Source organism: Poecilia mexicana, unplaced genomic scaffold (genome assembly GCF_051168715.1).
Source record: "Poecilia mexicana isolate PSO_F unplaced genomic scaffold, ASM5116871v1 scaffold_5, whole genome shotgun sequence".
Taxonomy (NCBI): domain Eukaryota; kingdom Metazoa; phylum Chordata; class Actinopteri; order Cyprinodontiformes; family Poeciliidae; genus Poecilia; species Poecilia mexicana.
In genome coordinates, this window is record NW_028263374.1 from 14189614 (window position 1) to 14210171 (window position 20558).

General features: G+C 39.4%; 3 protein-coding genes across 3 annotated transcripts; all 3 read right to left on the reverse strand.

Annotated features, from left to right (window-relative positions):
* Positions 1-74: 74 nt before the first annotated feature.
* uroc1 (urocanate hydratase 1) lies at positions 75-9726 on the reverse strand. The gene is made up of 19 exons (XM_015006910.2): positions 9485-9726; positions 8836-8966; positions 7216-7309; positions 6877-6936; positions 6662-6790; positions 6509-6570; positions 4920-4986; positions 4647-4790; positions 4470-4558; positions 3894-3956; positions 3603-3782; positions 3416-3513; positions 3255-3327; positions 2962-3151; positions 2776-2874; positions 2589-2688; positions 1624-1705; positions 1450-1549; positions 75-1358 (listed from the first exon to the last, which is right to left on the reverse strand). The coding sequence occupies exons 1-19, from the start codon at positions 9608-9610 to the stop codon at positions 1218-1220; spliced, it is 2028 nt and encodes a 675-aa protein (XP_014862396.2). The 5' UTR covers positions 9611-9726; the 3' UTR covers positions 75-1217.
* A 1023-nt stretch (positions 9727-10749) lies between these two features.
* Positions 10750-12863, reverse strand: chchd4b (coiled-coil-helix-coiled-coil-helix domain containing 4b). The gene is made up of 3 exons (XM_015006923.2): positions 12632-12863; positions 12018-12116; positions 10750-11934 (listed from the first exon to the last, which is right to left on the reverse strand). Exons 1-3 carry the CDS (start codon positions 12651-12653, stop codon positions 11621-11623), a joined length of 435 nt encoding a protein of 144 aa, XP_014862409.1. The 5' UTR covers positions 12654-12863; the 3' UTR covers positions 10750-11620.
* Positions 12864-13345: 482 nt separating this feature from the next.
* Positions 13346-19531, reverse strand: LOC106929789 (protein transport protein Sec61 subunit alpha-like 1). Its single transcript, XM_015006920.2, has 12 exons — positions 19418-19531; positions 18763-18830; positions 18587-18652; positions 18163-18241; positions 17949-18080; positions 17764-17873; positions 17365-17518; positions 17068-17228; positions 15877-16074; positions 14748-14939; positions 14587-14663; positions 13346-14439 (listed from the first exon to the last, which is right to left on the reverse strand). The coding sequence occupies exons 1-12, from the start codon at positions 19422-19424 to the stop codon at positions 14253-14255; spliced, it is 1431 nt and encodes a 476-aa protein (XP_014862406.1). The 5' UTR covers positions 19425-19531; the 3' UTR covers positions 13346-14252.
* Positions 19532-20558: the final 1027 nt, after the last annotated feature.

Here is a 20558-nt window from a genome sequence, read left to right on the forward strand (position 1 = left end):
TATTATGCCCTAGATATTCAAACTAGACCCCAACCAAAAAACAAAAAAAAAAACAACAAAAAAAAAACAAAGAATTCCAAGAAGACAATCACATTTTATTTATTTGTATAAATGTTAATAACTGTATTTGCAATTGCTCCTGTTTTAAGTTAATATGACTTAATATGACAATATAATATCAATATAATATTAATATAGTTCATGTCAAATGTCTAGCTGAAAATGTTTTACTGGGATTTTAGACATCTGGAATGAAAGTTTTCCCATTAAGAACACGGTAGTAAATATCAGCAATTACTAATCCAGATAGGATAATGTATTTCAGATATATTGAGTTTAAAGTCATCTCAATAGAGAGGGAAAATGTGATCAAATTTATCCTTGAAAAGTAGTTTGAGAATCTAGTTCAGTTATTTTATGATAATTTAGCTTTCCATACAAATTATTGTTGGAGATGTCTGAGTTAAAGACAAGCATGAACATTTTTAACCTTTGCTTTCTCATTTTCATCCTGTTGAGACATGAGTATCAGGTGTTGCTCTGCGTAACTGTGTCTTCTATGTCTCTATTTGGTTTCCTTCCAAAATACTTTTTCCAAAAAAAAAAAAAAAAAAAAAAAAAGCCAATACTTTCTTGCTAACTCATAAACTATTGATTGGTATAAGGCGTTTTTTTTACTTAGACAGGAGAAAAACATCTTGTTTTATTCACGATTCACCACAAGTAAATGAGATTTAGATTACAACACTATGAGACACGAACAGCCATTTAAATCTTCAATATTAAAACAAATATTTTATTTATTAATTTGCAGGACAAAAAATAGATAAAAGTGATCAAACTTGGTAAAAGTATTCAATTGCATTGAACTTTTCCTCTTTATAATGGCCTTTCCTAAAAGCTGTCCAATTTATTTTGTGGGTGATATCATCTCTCCATCCCATTGATATATATTAGTATCAATATGTATTATTAGTGATATGTATCGATGGTCCATCCATCGAAAGTTGGAAACAGTGTGCGTCTCAACGTCATTCTTTAAAACAGACATTATTACAACACATTTTCAGATCATGACATCAACACTGTGGGTGATTCTTCTAAATCTGTATAACTCATACTGCTGAATAAGGCCTCATTTTGATAAATACACTGAAGTAAATGCAGCTGCTGGCTTCCTCTGCTCTCTGTGTCTAATTAGGTTAAATCGTCACCGGTTATCCCTGCAGGGCTCGGTCCAGCACATGCTCGTCCTGCACTGGAAACGGCAGGGTGACGCGGAGCTGGCTGTTCTCCTCCATGGTGCGCTGGATCGTCTCGTAGGCGTTTGTGTTTCCAGACCAGCAGCGACGAGCCACCTGCAACAAGCAGAACCACACAGGAATGCAGCCGACCGGAGCGGCGGCTCCACGCCGATGCATCGAGCTGCTGCTCCGCCTGCAGCCTCACCCCGTTGGAAACGTCCCAGTTGAGCATCGACCTGGCGCGCTTCGCCGCCTCGTCGGAGCCGTCCAGCAGCAAGCCGAATCCTCCGTTTATTACCTCTCCCCTGACGGTGGGAGACAGACATGAGGACACAGTGATTCGCGTCGACACAGCCAGATTACTGTTTACTGCCCTCACCAGCCAACACCGCCGCCATTGTGCAGAGCGACCCAAGTGGCACCTCTGAAGGCATCGCCAACAAAGTTCTGGACGGCCATATCTGAGGGAAGGAAGCACCGAAAAATCTAAAATGTCTCTTTTATTCTTTTATGTCACATCTACAGCTGGAAAATTATAGACAATCATACAAAACTGTTATGATTTTAAAAGTGTTTTCCAAGTAAAAAAAAAAGAAAAGGAAGAAAGATAAACAGCTTTTCGAAGCAACTGAGGTTTATTTTGAGTGCATAATTACCGTATTTCACTTTGCACCCAGAAATGAAGTGATTAAATAAAAGCCAAAAAAATTATTGGGTGAAAATTGTTAGTCACTCCTGATCTTATTAGTAATACTCTGGTTTCCTGGAGGAAGAGCTTCTGTGTTTTGGGTCTTTGCCATGTTGGAAGAAAAACAAAACCCAAATCAGGTTTTGCTGCAAACTACCTCGGGGCTTCTTTCAAAATCGTCACAGTTTCTTCTGCACAGGATGAAACTGTGGTGATAAATAAACCTGGCATATTTACTGATTAACATAACCAAGGTTATGTTAATGTTTGACAGCTGAAAACCTGAAATAGTTTCAAAAAGTAAATTCATGAATGATCAGCTTTGTAGACCTGAAGTTGTAACTACCTGCACATTATTGACAAACTATTTAACTATATTTACTTTTACAAAGTCAATAATTACAACATATTAATTGCACTTATTCACATTTTTTCACGTCATAGCCTCTAAAGTCATTTAATTATACTGGGATTTCATGTCATAGACCAACATAAAGTAGCACATTGCTTTGTGGTGAAAGGGAAACATTGCATGATTTTCCAGGGGTGTGAATACTTCTGCAAGGTGCTGAAGCGTCAGAAAGAACAAGCAGCAAAAATCACAAATTTCCACCTCAAAACAGATTCATCATCTTAGCTGTGCGCAAAACACGCACCTGCACAGAACGCAGAGCCGTCGTACACGTTGGAGGTCTCTCTGAAGGGGCTGTCGGTGCCGCTGACATCGTGGTGGTCTCTGCTGATGACCACCGGAGCCTGAAGGAGCAGAACAGAAAACCACAACACTAAGATTCACGTGTCAGTTCACTATTATTAAGACTGCAGCTGAGTTCATCTTCCTACTGAGACTCTTCCGTCAGCAACAGCCTGGTTTATGGCTAAAGCAATGCACACTCTTCCTTTCTGGTCCGAGTACAAAATCCTAGCTTGAGATCCAACAACCTAAGCAAGAAACAACACAGGTTAAAAACTAACAATTTTGTTTTTGTCTCCATGTAATTCTCTACTTGGAGATCTTCTTTGGCTGACCATTTTGTGCTTCCCGGCCTCTCTGATCCAGCGGATGTTGTCTCTGTACTGCTGCCTTACACGTTCCGACACGTTGGCAGCGATTTCCTCCAGCACCTTAGCGGCGATGTCGTCGGTTACGGCCAGGTCTTGTGGATCGCCAGACGTGCAAACCCAGCGAAACGGCCCGAAGCCCAAAGAGAAAATGTCCCTGCAGCAAGAATCTATTATTTTATTATCTGGCCAACATAAAATAAAGTTGATGCTGCTTAGCTGCACTAACTGGACCAACATATCATTGGATATATACTCACCCCATAATATGTTGGACATAAGACGGATACCGGAACTCGGTTGCTCCTCCACCAACTTTGCTGACCTCCGCACCTATTAAAGCCAAAAACATGTTCCTGTTTGCTGCTCAAATCTTCCCTGAATCTGATACTCTTTGTATCATGTTTTATAAATAACTCACCTGCTCTTTGGGCCTCCAGCAGGAATGCATTGCCGTAATCCCAGAAGAACATACCTGCATCCGACAACTTGTTGATGGCCTTTATGTGTCTTCTGAGGCTGTAATTGCATTGGTTGCATGGTAGTAAAAACAATATCAGCCACGAAATGCTGCACACGGTTCAGCTCTGAGATTAATTGAACTGAACCTCTCTTGGACGACGCTCTGGAAGCGTCTGGGGTCTGTGGACATGAGCTGGTTGGCCTGGCGGCAGCTGAGTGGGACGGGGTAGTAGCCCCCGTTGTAGGGGTTGTGCAGCGACGTCTGGTCTGAACCCAGATCCACCAGGAGCTCCCCCGTCCTCTCAAACTCCAGCAGCAGCCGCTCCCTGTTTATAAACAGAAAAGTTGGACCAATTTCAGCATCAATTGAGCTAAAGTGTTTTATTTTTAACACAGGCCCTGACTGTGTCCAGTGAGAGTTTTCACAGCTCACTCACCACAAGTCTACGACATTCCCATGGTATCCCAAACTGAGGGGGGTCTTGGAGGTCCTGGCTTCTCTGAGAGACAACAACAGAGAGATATTAAAGATGAAACTCATCAGTTTTCAAAATGCATATCCTTCAAACTTGATTGCAGTTGGATTTGCAAGATATATTTACTTTTAGTTTTATTTTCAGTGCATATCTAAAGATGTATAAACACTATTGTTTTATTTCCTAGACATCCTTTTTAACTGCATGACTTGAATCAGCACATTTGTGTCCTGTCACAAACATCTCACAGTGTTTAATGTGTTTCTGGCCCATTGCTCCTGACAGAACTGGCACAGCTAACTCAGATTTGTGGGTTGTGTTGCTCATAAATGTCTCTTCATCATTTTTGCTGTCCTTAAGAAATTTGATACAAGCAAAATCCACACAGAAAGACCCGGACTAGGATTTAAACTCAAGACCTTCTTGCTGCGAGGCAACAGTGCTAACAGCTACCGTTATAATAGATAACATTTTAACCATCCGACAAAGATATTATTTGTAGGGAATGAATTATGACGATGTGTTCTTCTGTGTTACCGGATGCGTTTGATGCATTGCTCCAAGCTGCTGGTCACCTCCATGACCCAACCCTGCTCATGTCTCTTCCTCAGCGGCGCTTCGTCCACCTACACAGGAACGACAAACGTTTTTACTTATTCTGGCTCTCAAAAGTGACTTTCAGTGAGACACAGGAACGACTGGAAACCAACCGACCTCGGCAATCACTCCGACACAGCCTGCGATGACGGCCGCTTTGGCCTGGGCGCCGCTCATTCCGCCCAGGCCTGACGTCACGAAGACGCGGCCCCTCAAGTCGTCGGTGCCCAGGTACCTCCGACCTGCGTTTAGTACAGTCAGCTGCACAGAGAAAACATATTTAAAAAATAACCTTCAGATCATTATGTAGACGCTGCAACAATATGCTGCAGTTTGTCATGATGTGGATTAGATGTGGGGATCTGATTTTTTATTTTTATTTTTTCAAACCATTGTGCCATGAACGATCCCTTGAGGTCCAATGTAGCAGTAACTGCCTGCTGTCATTTGGCCATACCTGTATGCAAACAACAGCAGGACACAAATTACACCACGTAGCTGTAACACAATATGAATACTGTGCCGGTCAGAAGTTTGTAAGCAATAATTTGCAAGAATGCCAAATTAACCTTTTCATGCATAGAGGTCACTACAGTGGACAGCTGTCTAAAAGTCATTTTCTTGTGCTTCTTGTGGATTTTTTTGTTATAAACGCACACAGACCACTGAAGTGAACACTAATGCATCATAAAATACACTATCAACTACTGGCCATCAGCTGCAAATGCAAGAAATAATTTGTGTTAAATCCAATATGGCCGACAGACAAAAAGCCCGTCTACCTGGCCCAGTTCCATTTCATTGTAGTTGGCTTGTTTAATTTACAGCACAAGAACCGAGACATTCAACTTAAGAATGAAGAGAAAGGAAAATATTTCTAAGCTAATTTAAACAAGCACCAAACTCAGTATTGCATTTAAGTATTTCGAGAAACGTGTCAGTAAGTTTTAAATGCGTCTTCTAGACAACTCCAGAACCAGAGAACAGGCTCCTGATCGGTGGGAAATGAAAATGTTCCCAAACACTCAGCGTGGAACAAGAACAGAGAAAAGTGCTCAGCTCTTTGCAAAGGGACAGTCCATGGCTGAACCACTCTGTGGTCCAAGGTAATATTTTGACTGCACACATTTTTTTTCTTTCCTGGAATCAACATTCACATCTGAGTCAGCGTTTTCCAGCAGGAAAAGGGCCTTATTTAAGAATGCCAGGATTTAACTTCACTCATAATAAGGGCAACACATGAGAGAGATGCATCTGGGTTTTGGAAATAGTCGAGAATGCAGTTTCCTTTGCTAGAAAATGCTTCCCCTGATAAAACTTCAACCAGCCCTTCCCCAGCCCTTGAATAAGACTCTATGGTGACACTGTTGCTTGAGCTTTATCCAGTTTATGAAGATTTTCTTTTAATTCAACCATTTTTAAAAAAATTAACTTTAGGATGATAGCTTAGGTGAAATACGTGAAACCTGCACACATTTAACAGGAACAAGATCCCAAAACACACGTCAAAGCTGGTTTTTGGATGGATGAAGCCAACAGACATTCATCTTTAGTGTCTTTCCACTGCAGTTTGTAGATTTTCTTTCAACCAAATCGACAGATTTAAATGAACATTTCTAAAAGCATAGAAAATGAATATCCAGCTAGAAATATACCAGAACCCTGTTGAAGAGAACAAAAATGCATGAGTGAGGAGCAATCTGCAAATGTAGATTTATTTAAACAGTAGTGGGGAATTGTGTCTATATTTGATTCAGTAGGCATGATTTGATATCTGTGTGGATGAGAGAAAATCCACACTGAAAAATGTACATTTTTTTTGGTTTCAACCATTGCACTTATGAATTGCAGTATCACTGCATCCTGGAAAACAGAGCAGATAAAATGCATTATCTGCTCTGTTTTCGAGAAGACACGGTGTCTGTCTTCTCTTTTTTGTTTTCCATCACAATCAGTCCAGCAGTTTGGAAAAGACTTACATTGACACGCCGAGAGCGAACATCCTCTCATATTGTTCTCTGGAGGAATAATTTGGAATAACCTGAGGAAATGAACAGGACAAACACACAGAAACAAATGTGAGTTTGTTGTTTGTGTCTGTTGTTAGCACGTGGCGTGTGTTCTGCCGGTACCATGCCGTTAGTGATGATGGCCCGCGGAGAGGAAGGCAGGCTGGGGAACAAGCCCATGGGGTGACCGCTGTACATGACTAGAGTTTGCTCCTCAGTCATCTCACTCAGGAAGCGCATCACAAGGCGAAACTGAACACAGTTATTATTCAGCTGTTCAAGTTAGCATGTAGTAAGTATAAGAGATAGATTATATTTTGGGTTTGCTCTGGACTCACCTGGGCCCAGTTACTGAACACCTGTCCGTTCCCTCCGTACGTGACGAGCTCCTGGGGAAACTGCAGGAGGAGGAAAGTTGGTTTCCTTCATTTCAGGGCTGCCCACGTCCGTCTACTATCCTGCAACCTTTAGAGGCGTCCCTGCTCCAACACCTGTCACATGACTGAACTTCCTCCTCTGGAGACGACTGTTAACCAATAGGTCATTTACTCAATGGTATTGGAGAAGGTTTGCACCTAAACGTTGTTGGATAGTTGCTTTTGAGGCCTGAACTTGGACGCCCCTCTTCGTGATATTAAATTAGACATGGTTAGTCAAGCCGATCGCAAAACGCTCACCTGAGCAACAGCTGGGTCCAGGTTGTTCATGATCATTAGCATCATAGCTGCTGCTTGCCGTGTGCGGCAGGGATACTGATCTATAGGATAGGCTCTGCAGAAGAGACAGGCATTCATGTCATAGCAGCAGTGCAGGAAATTACCTTAAGTCTCAACAGTATCTTGACACAATGCTGGTTAGTATCTTTGATTTTTTTATTAGCATGAAGCATAAGTTGTTAAAACACATTATTTCATTTCTGAAGATATGAATGAAAGCTGATGTAAAAAAAAGAAAAAAAAAACTTTTTCACATTTTTGCCACATTACAGCTTCCTTCCTTTCATTACAATTTGTTGTGATTGACCAACAAAAAGCCATGAAAAATTGTGAAAGTCAAAGAAAATTGACACATTCTTTTAAAATTTGTCTATTAAAATCTTAAACGTATGACACGATGGGATAGCTATTAATTCTCAAATAGATTTTGATCGAAAAGGTGAATGTGTTTTCATCCAAACCATTCTGAAGCTCCGGTTGTTCGCTGATTGTCACTGGAAGATGAACCTTCAGCCCAGTCTGATGTCTTTTACTGCCTCTAACAAGTTTTCTTCTGGGATTACCTTGAAATTATCTCCATGTATTTCTGAAGAAAACTTCCTTGTCCCAGCAGAAGAAAATATCCCCAAAGTATAATGCAGCCACTACTATGTTTCATCTCAGGTTGACATGTGTTGTTCATGCAGGCCAAAAAAAGCCCATTTTGGTTCTTCCAAATTTTTTGCTTTATTCCATACTTGTGCAAAAATTATTGTTTTCTGATGTTTCTTTTTTTTACAGTAATTTTTTCCTTGCTTAAAGGCCAGATTTCTAGAGTGCATGAGTAATAGTTGTCCGTTTAACAGTGTTTTCCACCCATGTGCCTCTGTAGCTTCGCCAGAGTCACCACAGAGTCTCTGTTGCTCACTGAATAATCCTCTCTTTAGATGTCCTTCCATGTCAAATGTTCCATGTTATGATTATGAATTGAACAGTTCACTTTATAAAGCTCATATCTAAGGATATTGTTTTGTAACCTATTGTTTAACATTCTCTAGCAAATTTCAGAGCCTTTAGCATTGTAGCTGCTGCACTTGTGTTACGCCTCTGAGATTAAAATAAATACACAATGACTTCATTTACTGGTTGGGCAACTTCTAAATGAAAACCGCTGCATGTGATTCTATTTAGGGGTATCAGTGTAACTAGGGTGAACACGCCTTTCAGATGTCCATTTGCAAATAAAATGTGTATTTTTTCTTTCATTTCACAATTATGAAATAGACAATTGGTCTATCACATAAAATTCTGATGAAATACGTAGAACATAAGACAATTTGGAAATGTATGAAGAGTATAAATACTTTTGGAAAGCACAGTTACATAATGATTTAGCAATGGGTAGAACCTATCCGTGGTATTTGCATTACATTTGTTATAAAACCTAAATGTAGGACTTCAATTTTTTTCAACATATTTTATTTAAATTTAGATGATTATATGAAGTTCAGGGAATTTCAAGACATTTAATCCTGAGAAACTCTAATGTCTAACTTTGACCCCTGGAAATTCTTAACCGGGTTAACAGTGGGGGCCCCATACCTCATCCGCACCGCGGGGCAGAAGCGGTACATGTATATATGTCCGTACTGCCGGAGCTCCTGAGCAAATTCAGACGCGAGTGTTGCATGGTGGGACGGTGGGAAGTAACGCAGAGCATTTCTCAGTGCCAGCTGTAGAAGGATAAAGACGATTTACTGTGAATTAGTGAAAGCAGAGCCTTGTCACACAAATCTGTCATTCCTTTTTTCTCAAGTTTTCATGTCAGAGGTAGATCGTTCCCTGCTTCCCTCCTTTAATTATTGACTGAGGTGTTTTTTTTCTGGGTTTGGGCAATCATTTTAGGACCTCTGAAAATAATCAATTTCGAGGTTGAACCAACAGAGAGTGATGCAAGAAAACACAGAGTGCAGATGAGGCTCTGGCTACTGCTCTCAGCTCTATCACTTCCATGGTAAATGTGGATCTTTTAATAGTGTTGTCATTCATACATTATTAACAGGCAGAGATGCATCTACATGTAGTTAGTTTTTATATTTTTAATGGGTGTTATGCAGGTTTCAGTTTACAGTGTGTATTTAAATGGTAATGGTAGTAAACATTACCATGAAATGCATGCAATAACAACTACAGCTAAAACGTCTTCCAACGAAATACTTCCATGGAAGAACAGATGTCAGGAGTTACTCACTCGTTCCTCCTCAGCCGTGAGGTTAGGAGTCCGGACCGGAGCGTGTGGCACATTTGGATCTCTTCCTCGGTTTGGCGGCAAAGGATCCAGGGGTAGACCGCTACATAGATCCTTTAAATCCGACATCCTGGAGGCTTCTCTCTGTTATACGTTTGCAGCAGAGACCAAGGAGGCAAAGTTCAGGCTGCACACCGAAGGCAGGATCAACTGATGCAACAAAACAAGCATCTGCGTAGAATCTGTGTACTTATTGGGGCCAGTCCCTCTTCCCTTTCCGTCCCCATTGGTTTCTACGTTACCTTTGGTCTGGAAGGGTTCGCCAATGAAAATACAGTAGCTCCACAGGGATGTTTGATAATTATTGATCCCTGGAAGAGGCTGAAGTCGCACAGACTGAGCAGACCAACATGGAGACCAACCTGTGTTTTGTCATAATACAAAGTGTGATACAATGCGTGACAAAATCTGATCCTAATCATTTGAATGCACTCTGAATGTTCACAATTTCTGAGAAATGATGAATTCTCCAAAACTAAAATGTATTTCCTTTATTTAACCAGGTAAACCCCGTTGAGATCTGGATCTCATTTTCAGGAGGGACGTGTTGAATGCTTGAAATGCCCATTTACTGTGCTTTGATTAAATAGGCATTATTAATATGTTAAATTCTGTTCATAATGAAAGCGCACAACATTAGCCATCATAATTACAACTTTTCATACAAAAGCTCAAGCTTTGGTTGCAAGTAATCATACAGAAGCAGTCTGGTCATACTCAGTATTTTAGATTTTAAATTAGAGTTAATTGATTCAAAATCTAAAAGATGTGCAAGAAACCTTAAAGTTTGCACCAAGCTGGAAGCTGCAACTCAGATTTCCCTCCAGATTGACTGAATATGCAGCTAGGCAATAAAAAATACAGTTGTGGCCCTTGTGATAACCTCACATTTAATATTTAATATTGCCAAGATCAAAATTAACAATACAATTTAGCAGGCTTGAGTTCTGACCTTAATGCTGACCTGCTCATCTGTGGTGTTCTCCATGTTTTTTAAACACTTTGTGCATTGCAACATTACCACATGCAGTATAAAAGGTCCATAGCATGATGTTGCCACCACCGTGCTTGATAGTTGGTAATATCCTGGAGTATTCTCAGTATGCCACAAGTCCAGGTCCAACTGAAAACATTTGTTTTTAATGGTCAGGATAGTTTTACTTGGTTGGTTACATTAATATATATTTTTTAAATAAATTGCAAAACAATGAAGAGTTACAATGCTTTTTATTACAAAACTGTCAGCAATTTTCACTGCAATCGTTCTTTTGCTGCACACAAAAAGTTGAGTTTGGTTCAGATGAGGTAAATACTTCAAGTCTGGATATAAATTAAGAAGAATAAGTGCAGCCTGAGAGGCAACAGTGGAAACAACACTGAGGAGCTCACAATGGAAAGTGACTGAAGTATTCTTCGGTACATTAAGTCTTCATATCTCTGAGAATTCAGCCACAGGACGGTGAAAATAAAATACACTTTGAGCTTTCTATGAAATTTTGTAAAACCCATTTGTAAAAAGGAGGGCACAACCAATAGTTTAAAACACAAGTTACTGAAGTTATGATCAATCAGAGTAGACAGAAAGGCAAACAGAAGTATACACAATGTGCACCCGGTGAGCATGATGAGCTTGGTCCTGTAAGATCACAGACCAAAGTCACGTAATTATCTCCTGTTTAACCCATCTTTGACCTGAGGAACCCACATAGTGTCAAACCTTAATGAGTTCTGATAATCTGTCACAGAATTGAAACTGTAACGGTTCTGCTCCCATGAAATGAGTTCTGTTCTGCAGAGAAATCACCTGCCTATAGAAATGATTGTTGACTTGACAGTAGCTGCTGTTGGCCTCTTTTACTCAAGCAGGCTTATTTTTGCCAAACAGCTACATGATCAGCTTGTATGATACGAGTTTTACCTGTTTTTGTTTAGGATTTTTTCTCTCCACAAAACAAGCCCTTTTATCTTTGTACTTTTAGTTCTGATGAATATTTATTGGAAAAATCTCTTTTTTTTTCAGATGTATAACAAGATGACTGAATGTGAAATGAGCCATGAGCTCCACAGTAAGGCTCAGTATTAGCTCTCTGCTGAGCTCTCTGTGTTAGGCAGTGTGGGATCAGAGTCCTTCTCAGAGCCAGCTGCTGGATCTGACGGTTCCTCAGACGCCTGGCTGGACGGTGCGTCGTCCTCCTTTGGGTAAAGCTCTGGGTAGCGCTGCAGACACTCCTGCATGGTCCTGAACTGCTCCAGGCAGTCAGAGCCTTTCACCTCCTCCTTACTGTAGTGGAAGCAGGAGAAGGCGTCCTTGAATTCAGTCCCACAGGGACCGCTGGCCATCCCGCCCAGGCAGGGACAGTTCCAGTTTATCTCCCCACTGGGGAGAATCAGACCTAAAAGGAAAAGAGTGGAAGTCCAGGTTGGTTGAGACGTTGCATAACAGAAACCAGAGACACTCATCCAGAGACCAGCTCACCTTGCTCCTCATATGGATCATTGGGGTCTTCCTCTACAAGCTCAGCACTGCTCGGTGTTTCATGATCCTCTTTGGTGACAAATATGATTTTGTCTTTACCTGCAGCGTGGAGCAAAAATATATGACAAACTACTTGAGAAGACGTCACAAAACCAAATGAGATGGAGAGGTTAGAGCTTTAATCTGTCACAATCTTGTTTAACAAATTTCAGCTTTCAAAGTTAAAAACAGTAATTCTGAACTCATTAAGAGTAGATGCTAAATAGTATATCACGTCTGTGGAACATACAGGGATGTTTCCATCCGAATGGATTAGTATAAAAATCCGGTTTCAGACGGAAGCTAAGCGACTTTTATTGATTTAATCTTAGATTTATGCTAGTTGTGACATGCAGCTTGTTGTGCTCAAGGTTAAACCCCGAGATTATCACAGCAGAGATCCGTCCACTGATGATAGACTTCACAGCTTCAAAATGTCCCGCCTCACATATAACCATAAATCATTGTTTAGACATGCTGTAAGAACCCCAGGGTTAATTTTCTAATCACGCTAAACTAAACTTTAGTGTTAGCTTTCCAGAAAAGTTAGCCGCCGGCTAGCTCAGGATGCTCACCTTCCTGTCGGACCGAGCTCATTTCTTCCAGCTGGAACAAGCTACAGGCCTCGTTTAAATTCACTTCAGCAGCCGACTGCTCCGGAATATATGTTCACACTTTAACAAAGAAAACACACACAAAAACAGCTCCACATTTCACTACATAACAAAGTAGCTGTTTCACAACTATCCTTATTAAAGCGTGATGGGATCATCTTCTTCTTTTCTATCGTTTCCGGTAGCGTCAATGCTCTGCTGCCCCCTATAGGTAAAAAACGCCAGAAAATCTAAAAAGTGTGCTGTTTAATGATTGGTGCAATCTGCATATGCATTACTTTAAGAATATTCATCTAGATATTGAGCAAAAAAATAATTATTTATTGTAAAAATTAACCTTCCAGGCTGAAGATTAGTACTAATAAAACAACTAACAATGATAAAATAGCATTTTTAACTTTTTTAAACAAATTAAAAATATGCCAAGCTCTACTTTGCCATAATAAATTTGTGATAAATGCAAAAAGCCCTATGTGTTTAAATCACATCATATGGATTCCACCCTTAAATAACTTATTAGCAGCTTCTACAGGCAAAATGAAAAAATTAGATTTCATCTTTATGGCATATTTTAAGCATCTCTAAAATCAAAATGTCTCAACTGCTGATGAAGGTTTTGAAATCTTTCATCAAGAAATTGCAATTTAATTACACACGGGACAAGTTATTGAAAAATACTTTTTTCACAAAAGTCTCTTTTATTCAGAATGTTTTTTAAAACAAGTTTGTTCTGAAATGTTTTTTTTTTTACATATTCAAAGACTTTATCTTACTCTTAAGACAGAGTCAACATTATTCAATGTGTGGTCTATATACAGAAACATAATAAGTTTGTCTGAAAAAAAAGCTTTAAGAAGAGGGAACATTTTAAAAACAAAAGAAGAATCCCCCAGATGTGGCTAACAGGAATGTGGATGAGGTGTGAGTTAATACTGCAGATCCCTGGGAATGCCACACATTAAAAGAACAAGAACCAACACTTAATGGATGAGTGTTCAGAGCACCCCTCCTGAGGCTGGAGCCCAATGTGAGCTCTGAGGCCTCAGCTCCTCCTCAAGGTTACACAAAGGAACATTTACAGTATTTGAATCAGCACTTGACAGGCCAGCTTCTGGTCCACACCCTAACCTGATTGGCAGAGAAATAACTAAGCTGAGAGTAAAAGTTTAACCAAAGACATATCACTAAGCACCCAGGCAGCTGGCAGCCACTTCCTAGTTAAGTATGCCTGCATACTGAAGCACTAAATCCTCAGTGTGGGGGAAAACATGTAAAAAATAAAATATCACTGCCAGAAGCTATTCAGAAAATCTTGGTTTGAATGTGGAGTTGTGATGATATCCAGCTGAAGTGGTGTTCTCTTCATCCCCTTTGGGATTTCTGAGTAAATGATGTGAAAGTCAGCAAGGCCTTCACTTCCCACAGCGTCCCATTTCAGCTGGGACTCCTGAAGGTTCCTCAAATGTCTTTAGCCGAGCAGATACAGTTCATGGATGTAAAAAAGAACAAAATGAAATACAGACAAAACTCAATAAAAGCTGGCAGGAGACGGCAGGATCACAGCTTCTTTTCTTTTTCTTTGTTAGAAGAACATGGCCGACATGCTGCCTACTTCACTTTGTTCTTTCACAAAGATTTCAAAGTACTGATAAATGATGGTGACGGCCAGTAAGATACCGGTGCCAGAACCGATGGCACCGAGGAAGTCCGCCATCACCGATAAACCGCCGATGCAAAGTCCACCAAAGGCAGCAGCGGTTGGAATGTACCTAAAAAGAAAAAGATTTTGGGAAAATTTACAAGGGTGAAAAAAATTATAAACACAGTCAGAAGTAATTAAAGAAGAGTAAAGACAGTCATCATGGCCAAATGACTTATCTGACCAAACAAACACCAGGAAGTGAAAACCGTTTTACCTGTTCAGTTCATGAACCATTGAGGTTTCTCTGTGTCCTCTCATCACCATCTGCTGCTCCTTCAGCTGCTTCGCTACCTGGATGGAGATGAAGAGCAAAGCTTGAATACAACAAATGACGTTGAAAACAAACCCACTTGACAGACTGCAGCCATGACTTACATCTTTTGCAGAAGAGCCTGAAACTTCAATCCAAGTTTTGGAGAAAAAGGCACATGAGCCGAGCATGAAAAAGATGTAAATTACTGCATGGACTGGGTCATCTAGAACAGAACCAAAAGACTCTGGTGGAGAGAAGTAGTAGCAAAGTCCTCCGACAGGATAGGCACGGGCTGGACCACCCGACGTTGCATCCTGTAATCATGAACAGGTAAAGAATATTTTATTACAGAAAAATGTCCAAACATCTAGAAATATATGAAATACAGTTGGCTTCCTATGAATTTGTTTTGATAAACAAAAAGCTTGGTAATAGGAAAATGTCTTATGATTTTAAACCGTCTAGTCGACAAGCGATCTGAGTGTAAACATAGACAATGTGCAGCAACTTTCAGTGTATGAGGAGCTCTGAGGTCATGATAAAAGACAATAAAATACCAAATCATATAGTGGAGCATCAGTGCCAACACTTGTAGAAATACCCTGCTCTCAAACCCAGACGCTGTTGAATATATCAATTCAGCAGCCAACCAAACTTGTAGTATTTCACTCTATTGTAGGGGTGCACTGATTTATCAGGCAGCTGATTTATCTGTGCCGATTTCCTTAAGTTTGGGAGATCGGTGATCGGCCAACTTTTATATGTGAAGCCATTTTTATCCACCGATGTTATAAACCTCAGCAAAGGTCTAAAAATCAACCACTGTGCTTTTCTTTTCTCCTGTGAGAGAGGTTTGACTGACAAACTGGCTGACCTGGTATCGGCCAGAATCGGAATAGGTAAGTTAGACTTTTTAAAAGATCGGTAATCAGCGATCGGCCAAAAAACTGCAATTGGTGCAACCTACTCTATAGCACTTCAGTTATTCCGAGGTCTGAGAATATTTGCTTAGGATTTCCCAGCCAAGTTTGATCTTTCTACATTTACATACTAAATATTTTACTCTACATCTTCACATTTGGATCCTTATACAGACATTACCATGTTACATCCCAATCACCTGTTAGTATATGGTAGAAAAAAGAAAACAATTTAATTTTAATATAATATTGTTAGAACAGAGAGGGAATCATAAAGTATGACTCAGTGCTTAAAAAAATACTTAAAGCAGGTAAATACTGGTGAACTTACAGACCACGTTCCAAGCAGATTCACCAGGAAATTCCCACTGAAGCGTGTGGAAAGCATCTGGGAGATAACATACAGGTTGGAGACCAAAGCAGACTGCAGGATGATGGGAATGTTGGAGGTGTAGAAAAGCTTGATGGGGTATGTGTTATATTGGCCACGGTAGCGAGCAGATTTGATGGGCAGATCGACTCTGAATCCCTGTGAGAAGATCAGAGTTTTGTATTAGGTGAGGCTCAACTGATACTGTAGAATCAGTCACTTTTTTTATGCGCATTTCAAAGCATTGCATTAAAAGTTGGATCAAAACAGCAAAAGTAAAAAAAAAAAAAAGAAAGAAAGAAAATCTTAAATTTAGCAAAAAACGTTTGCAGGCTTGCTTGGAATAGTTTTTGTCTTTTCCAAAACATAGTTAATATGTAAAAAAATAGAGATGAAAACATGTTTGCCAAATAAGTTCTGGCATAGCGGGCTTTTTCATACACCGACAGGTCTGTGCATGAAACTCCAGGATGGAGTGGAGACTCGGGTGGCAGAGGAGAGGCTGTCCTGGCTGAGCTGGGAGTGACGGAGTTCAGTCTTTGTGTTTTTTTAAACCGTGATGGTAAAATCTGTAGACTATCCATTGTTGACACATTACAATTCACACATAACTTAGTACAAAGACATTTTCAACTTTGCACAGAGTATGTTGTGCTCAATTAATCAAAAATAACAAAATTTCCATCTGAAAATCATCTCTGATCATAATACTGAACTAAAGGCATCTCACTACTAGGAATCTGACAGAGTGCAGAAGAATTTGGACAGGACACTTGGAGCAGATTTGGTGCAGAAGAAGTGTATTCTCCTTCATTCAGAGAGTCTTGCAGAGTTCAGATTGCTTCAATTGGAGAGAAGTTCCCTGATTTCAAAACTTTAGCTAAAATGCTGCTTGTAATTCCAGTTTCCAGTGATTTAGCCTCCACATCAATACAAACACTGAGACATTTGAGTTTTCTACATCTTATTATTTTACAGCCATACGTACTGTCAGTATTTGATGAAATAACGCTTTGTGTGACATGGTTTTGTCTACTGGTTTGATTAGCCTAATTCTCATTAATTTAGATTTTTCTGCTGTTAAAACTTTGCTCAAAATTTGCTTGACAGTTGCATGGAAACACAGCTAGAAGCAGAAGGAAAGCAACACACCTGAAAGTATATAACTACAGCAAAGACGAACACTGTAGCGATGAGGTTCATGAGGTTGGGGAGGTTCTGCCTGTAGAAGGCCTCCCGGAGAGCACGCACTTTGTCAGTCCTTGTGGCGAGGAGGTGAAAAAGAGCGATGACTGCTCCCTCAAATTCTGTTCCTGCAACACAAAATTACAAAAGTGATTAATATTTATGTGATTTCTTAGAAATAGAAAAACAAGTTTGAGAAAATTTAAACAGGCATATTTAATATATCAGGAAATCTTTTGGAAGAATGGTTAAGTTTTTGTTTACCTCTTCCTGTGTTCACAGTAGTGGGACTAAAGGCCTTCCAGACGATGGTCTCACAGATGTTGGTGGCAATGAACAGCGAGATTCCTGAACCGAGGCCGTAGCCCTTTTGGAGCAATTCATCCAGGAGCAGCACAATCAGCCCTGCTACAAACAGCTGGAAAAAATACAACCAGTCCAGTTAACGCAAATATATGAAATAAAAATATTATTGGGAATTTAGCAGTTTTATGAAGTGAGGTTTGCATTCTACATAGCGTTGATATTAGTCAAATGTTAGTCCGATACAACCGATATGGACTCTTTGGCAGGCCTATTTTAAATTTCTTCAGAAATTTTCTAGTTTGCACATCATTCTTCCAAATGCTTTGGTCAGTCAAAAACTCTTTTTGTCATTCTTACCTGAATGATGATGAGCAAACAGATCCCTGCACCCATCTCTGATGGATCTCCATACATGCCAGTCATCACATAAACAATGGCCTGACCAATGGTGATGATCATCCCAAACACTGAAAACATCAAAAGATTCGATGATCCAAAATACAAATGATTTTTTTAGCTCACAGCAGGTCTGTGTTTCATACATTTCTGAGCTCCGTTAAAGAGCGCTCTATCCTTTGGGGTGTCTCCAACTTCAATGATCTTAGCTCCAGCCAGCAGCTGCATTATCAGGCCTGAGGTGACAATAGGCGAGATACCCAGCTCCATCAGAGTACCTAGATGAAGATAGATCCGTTAGCTCATGTCTACAGGACTTTAGTTCTCCATTTCATTTTGCTTAGCATGTTGGATGGATACCTCTATTTGAAGCCAGAATGACTCTCATCCAGTAGAATGGATCTGCAGAATCTGATGACATTATGCCAAAAAGAGGAATCTGAAGGAACAGAGTTCATGAGAAAGACTGAATTAGTTAGTAGTTAATGTTTAAAGTAACTTCCCTTCCTTTTCTAAAACTATTCATGACATACAATGACAGTAGGAAGTTAGCATCTGCCACTGAAGAGATGGCAGATGCTAACTTCATATTCTATATGACATTGACAATGTCACAATGTCACATTCAGCTTAATAAAAAGCTGAAAGTGACAAAAAATAAATAAATATAACTAGTAGATACACATTAACCTGATATTTATAGAGTCAAAGAAACAGCAATTATTTACAATGTTCGACATGATAAGTAGACTGTAGTATATTGAAAGCGTTTTGTCTTAATTACCTGGCAACACACAAGAAAGATGAAGAGAGTAATTGCCGTCCATAGCACCTTTTCTCTGAACTGGATCTGTTGGTCACATATTGTTAGGAATTACAAAAAGAGGAAGCTGCATAAACCAAGATAAAAGGCCATTTAAGAACATGGAAATAATAACACTATAAATGAAAAATATTTACCTTTCTTTCAGGTTTCTGGATCTCTGGTAGCACCGCACAGAACGGCTTTATTACCTCCAAGAATTTAACTGGAAACAATCAAACATGAGAGTTTTGACTGGGAATAATTGGTGGGGATGAGTAGGACGTGGCATAGAGAGTGGGGCGGACTCATGGGAAATTTAAATACTCACAATGCATAATATTATAAAATATTTATTATTGCGCTGTTGCTGGATGTTTTACAAGTATTCATCTGTACCACATGATTGTAGTGGTTGATTTTATTGACAGTGAGATAAAGATAAGAGCAAATCTGTTATGCATCGTCATCACTAGACTGTCAGTGTTTGAATGAGTGGTTAGCTCATTATATGTTTCTAGCTAACTCGGTCTGCAGCTTAGAACTTTAGAACAAAAAGAAAAATAATAAACTACATTTCTAAGATATTACAAGTTCGCTGAATTATTTCCACAAATAGATTTTTATCAGAAATATTTTATAGCGGTAAAAAAGCAACAATTTACACGCTAGCTAGCAATGGAAGCTAAAGTGAACCCTAATAGATAGAGTAAGCTAACTAAGTTAGAAAACAGATTAAACAACAACATGAGGTTTTCTTCAGAGGCTACAAGCATCAGTCGTATAAAGATTCATTCAAAAAGTGGTACTTACTACCCATGATGTCTTAACAATGGTCGTATATCCTTTCCACTCCAGTGAAAATCGGCTCGGAGTGAATCTCAATGACTGACTGACTGAGCCACCGGGAGAAGGAGGAGAAAGACACGTCACCGTTACAGACACGAAGCTCAAAGATTTAAAGAGACAGCGTCCATTTTAGCGGCTTCGCGTAAAATGTATTCATCAGTGGCCATACATCCTGTTCTCATTGGGTTAAAAGATCAAAGTTATGTTCGTAGGGTTTTTTCTCTGCTTAAAACGGAAGTACTACTACCGCATTGAGCAACGTGGAAGTGCTCAGGTTTAGCAAAGAATGCCAGCACATAATGCACTTCTTGAAAATCTGTACTGCAAACAAGTGCAGTTGATACAGTTTTTTTTATTAAAATCGCAATGGACCGTATTTTTGGAAACAAGTAAAAATAAACAAAAAAGAGCCACAATTCAGTGAAAATGTTTTATTTGATATTACATTAATATATGTGATAATTTTAGCTTCATTAAATTTATTATAAAATATGAATTATTATTTTGTGTTGATAATTTATTGAATAAGGGACACAATTGAAAAGTTGTGCAGCTTAATTTATTAAGTACTGTGCATTACTTTTTTGAATAAAAATCTGGTTTATTCAGTTGAGTATTTATTTAGCACTTAAACTGCAGACCATAATGAAATAATTGAAAATGCACATATAATCCATCCAAATTGGTTAACATGCACAGCAAATCATCAGGTGACCAATCGTCCTGTCTGAGGTGAAAATTATTTGATCATTTACTGAAAAACAGGGCAGATACACAATTAATAACAAAACAACAACAACAACAAACATTTAAATCCATTTATTTATTGAATTGTGGCATTCATAAAAATAGAAGAATCGATTTTTGCCACAATTTTGTAAATACCTCTTGTTGTTTCATGGATGATTGCACTCTGAATTGGCCTTGCGTGTTTACTTTTTGGCCAAGCAAGCCTATTTATGCTCATTGTTAACTAGAGACATTGTTTACTATAAACTTAGGTTGACTATCTCTCTCTGTCTATCTTCAATAGACAGGCAGACATGAGCCAAGCCGACAGACGAAGACAGTTGAAGCACAGGCCAGCACATGCTGACTAGGAGGT

Coding starts and splice junctions, on each gene's coding strand:
- uroc1 (XM_015006910.2), bottom strand. CDS start 9,610: ATGTCGGATTTAAAGGATCTATGTAGCGGTCTACCCCTGGATCCTTTG. Junction 4,559..4,646: donor GTGTCGGAGTGATTGCCGAG/GTCGGTTGGTTT, acceptor GTTCCTGTGTAG/GTGGACGAAGCGCCGCTGAG. Junction 3,328..3,415: donor GCTGGAGGCCCAAAGAGCAG/GTGAGTTATTTA, acceptor TGGCTTTAATAG/GTGCGGAGGTCAGCAAAGTT.
- chchd4b (XM_015006923.2), bottom strand. CDS start 12,653: ATGAGCTCGGTCCGACAGGAAG. Junction 12,117..12,631: donor GAGCTCGGTCCGACAGGAAG/GTGAGCATCCTG, acceptor TCCACGCTGCAG/GTAAAGACAAAATCATATTT. Junction 11,935..12,017: donor TGATCCATATGAGGAGCAAG/GTGAGCTGGTCT, acceptor TTTTCCTTTTAG/GTCTGATTCTCCCCAGTGGG.
- LOC106929789 (XM_015006920.2), bottom strand. Junction 16,075..17,067: donor CTGTAGTTATATACTTTCAG/GTGTGTTGCTTT, acceptor ATCTTCTCACAG/GGATTCAGAGTCGATCTGCC. Junction 14,440..14,586: donor ATGGTTCATGAACTGAACAG/GTAAAACGGTTT, acceptor TTTTCTTTTTAG/GTACATTCCAACCGCTGCTG.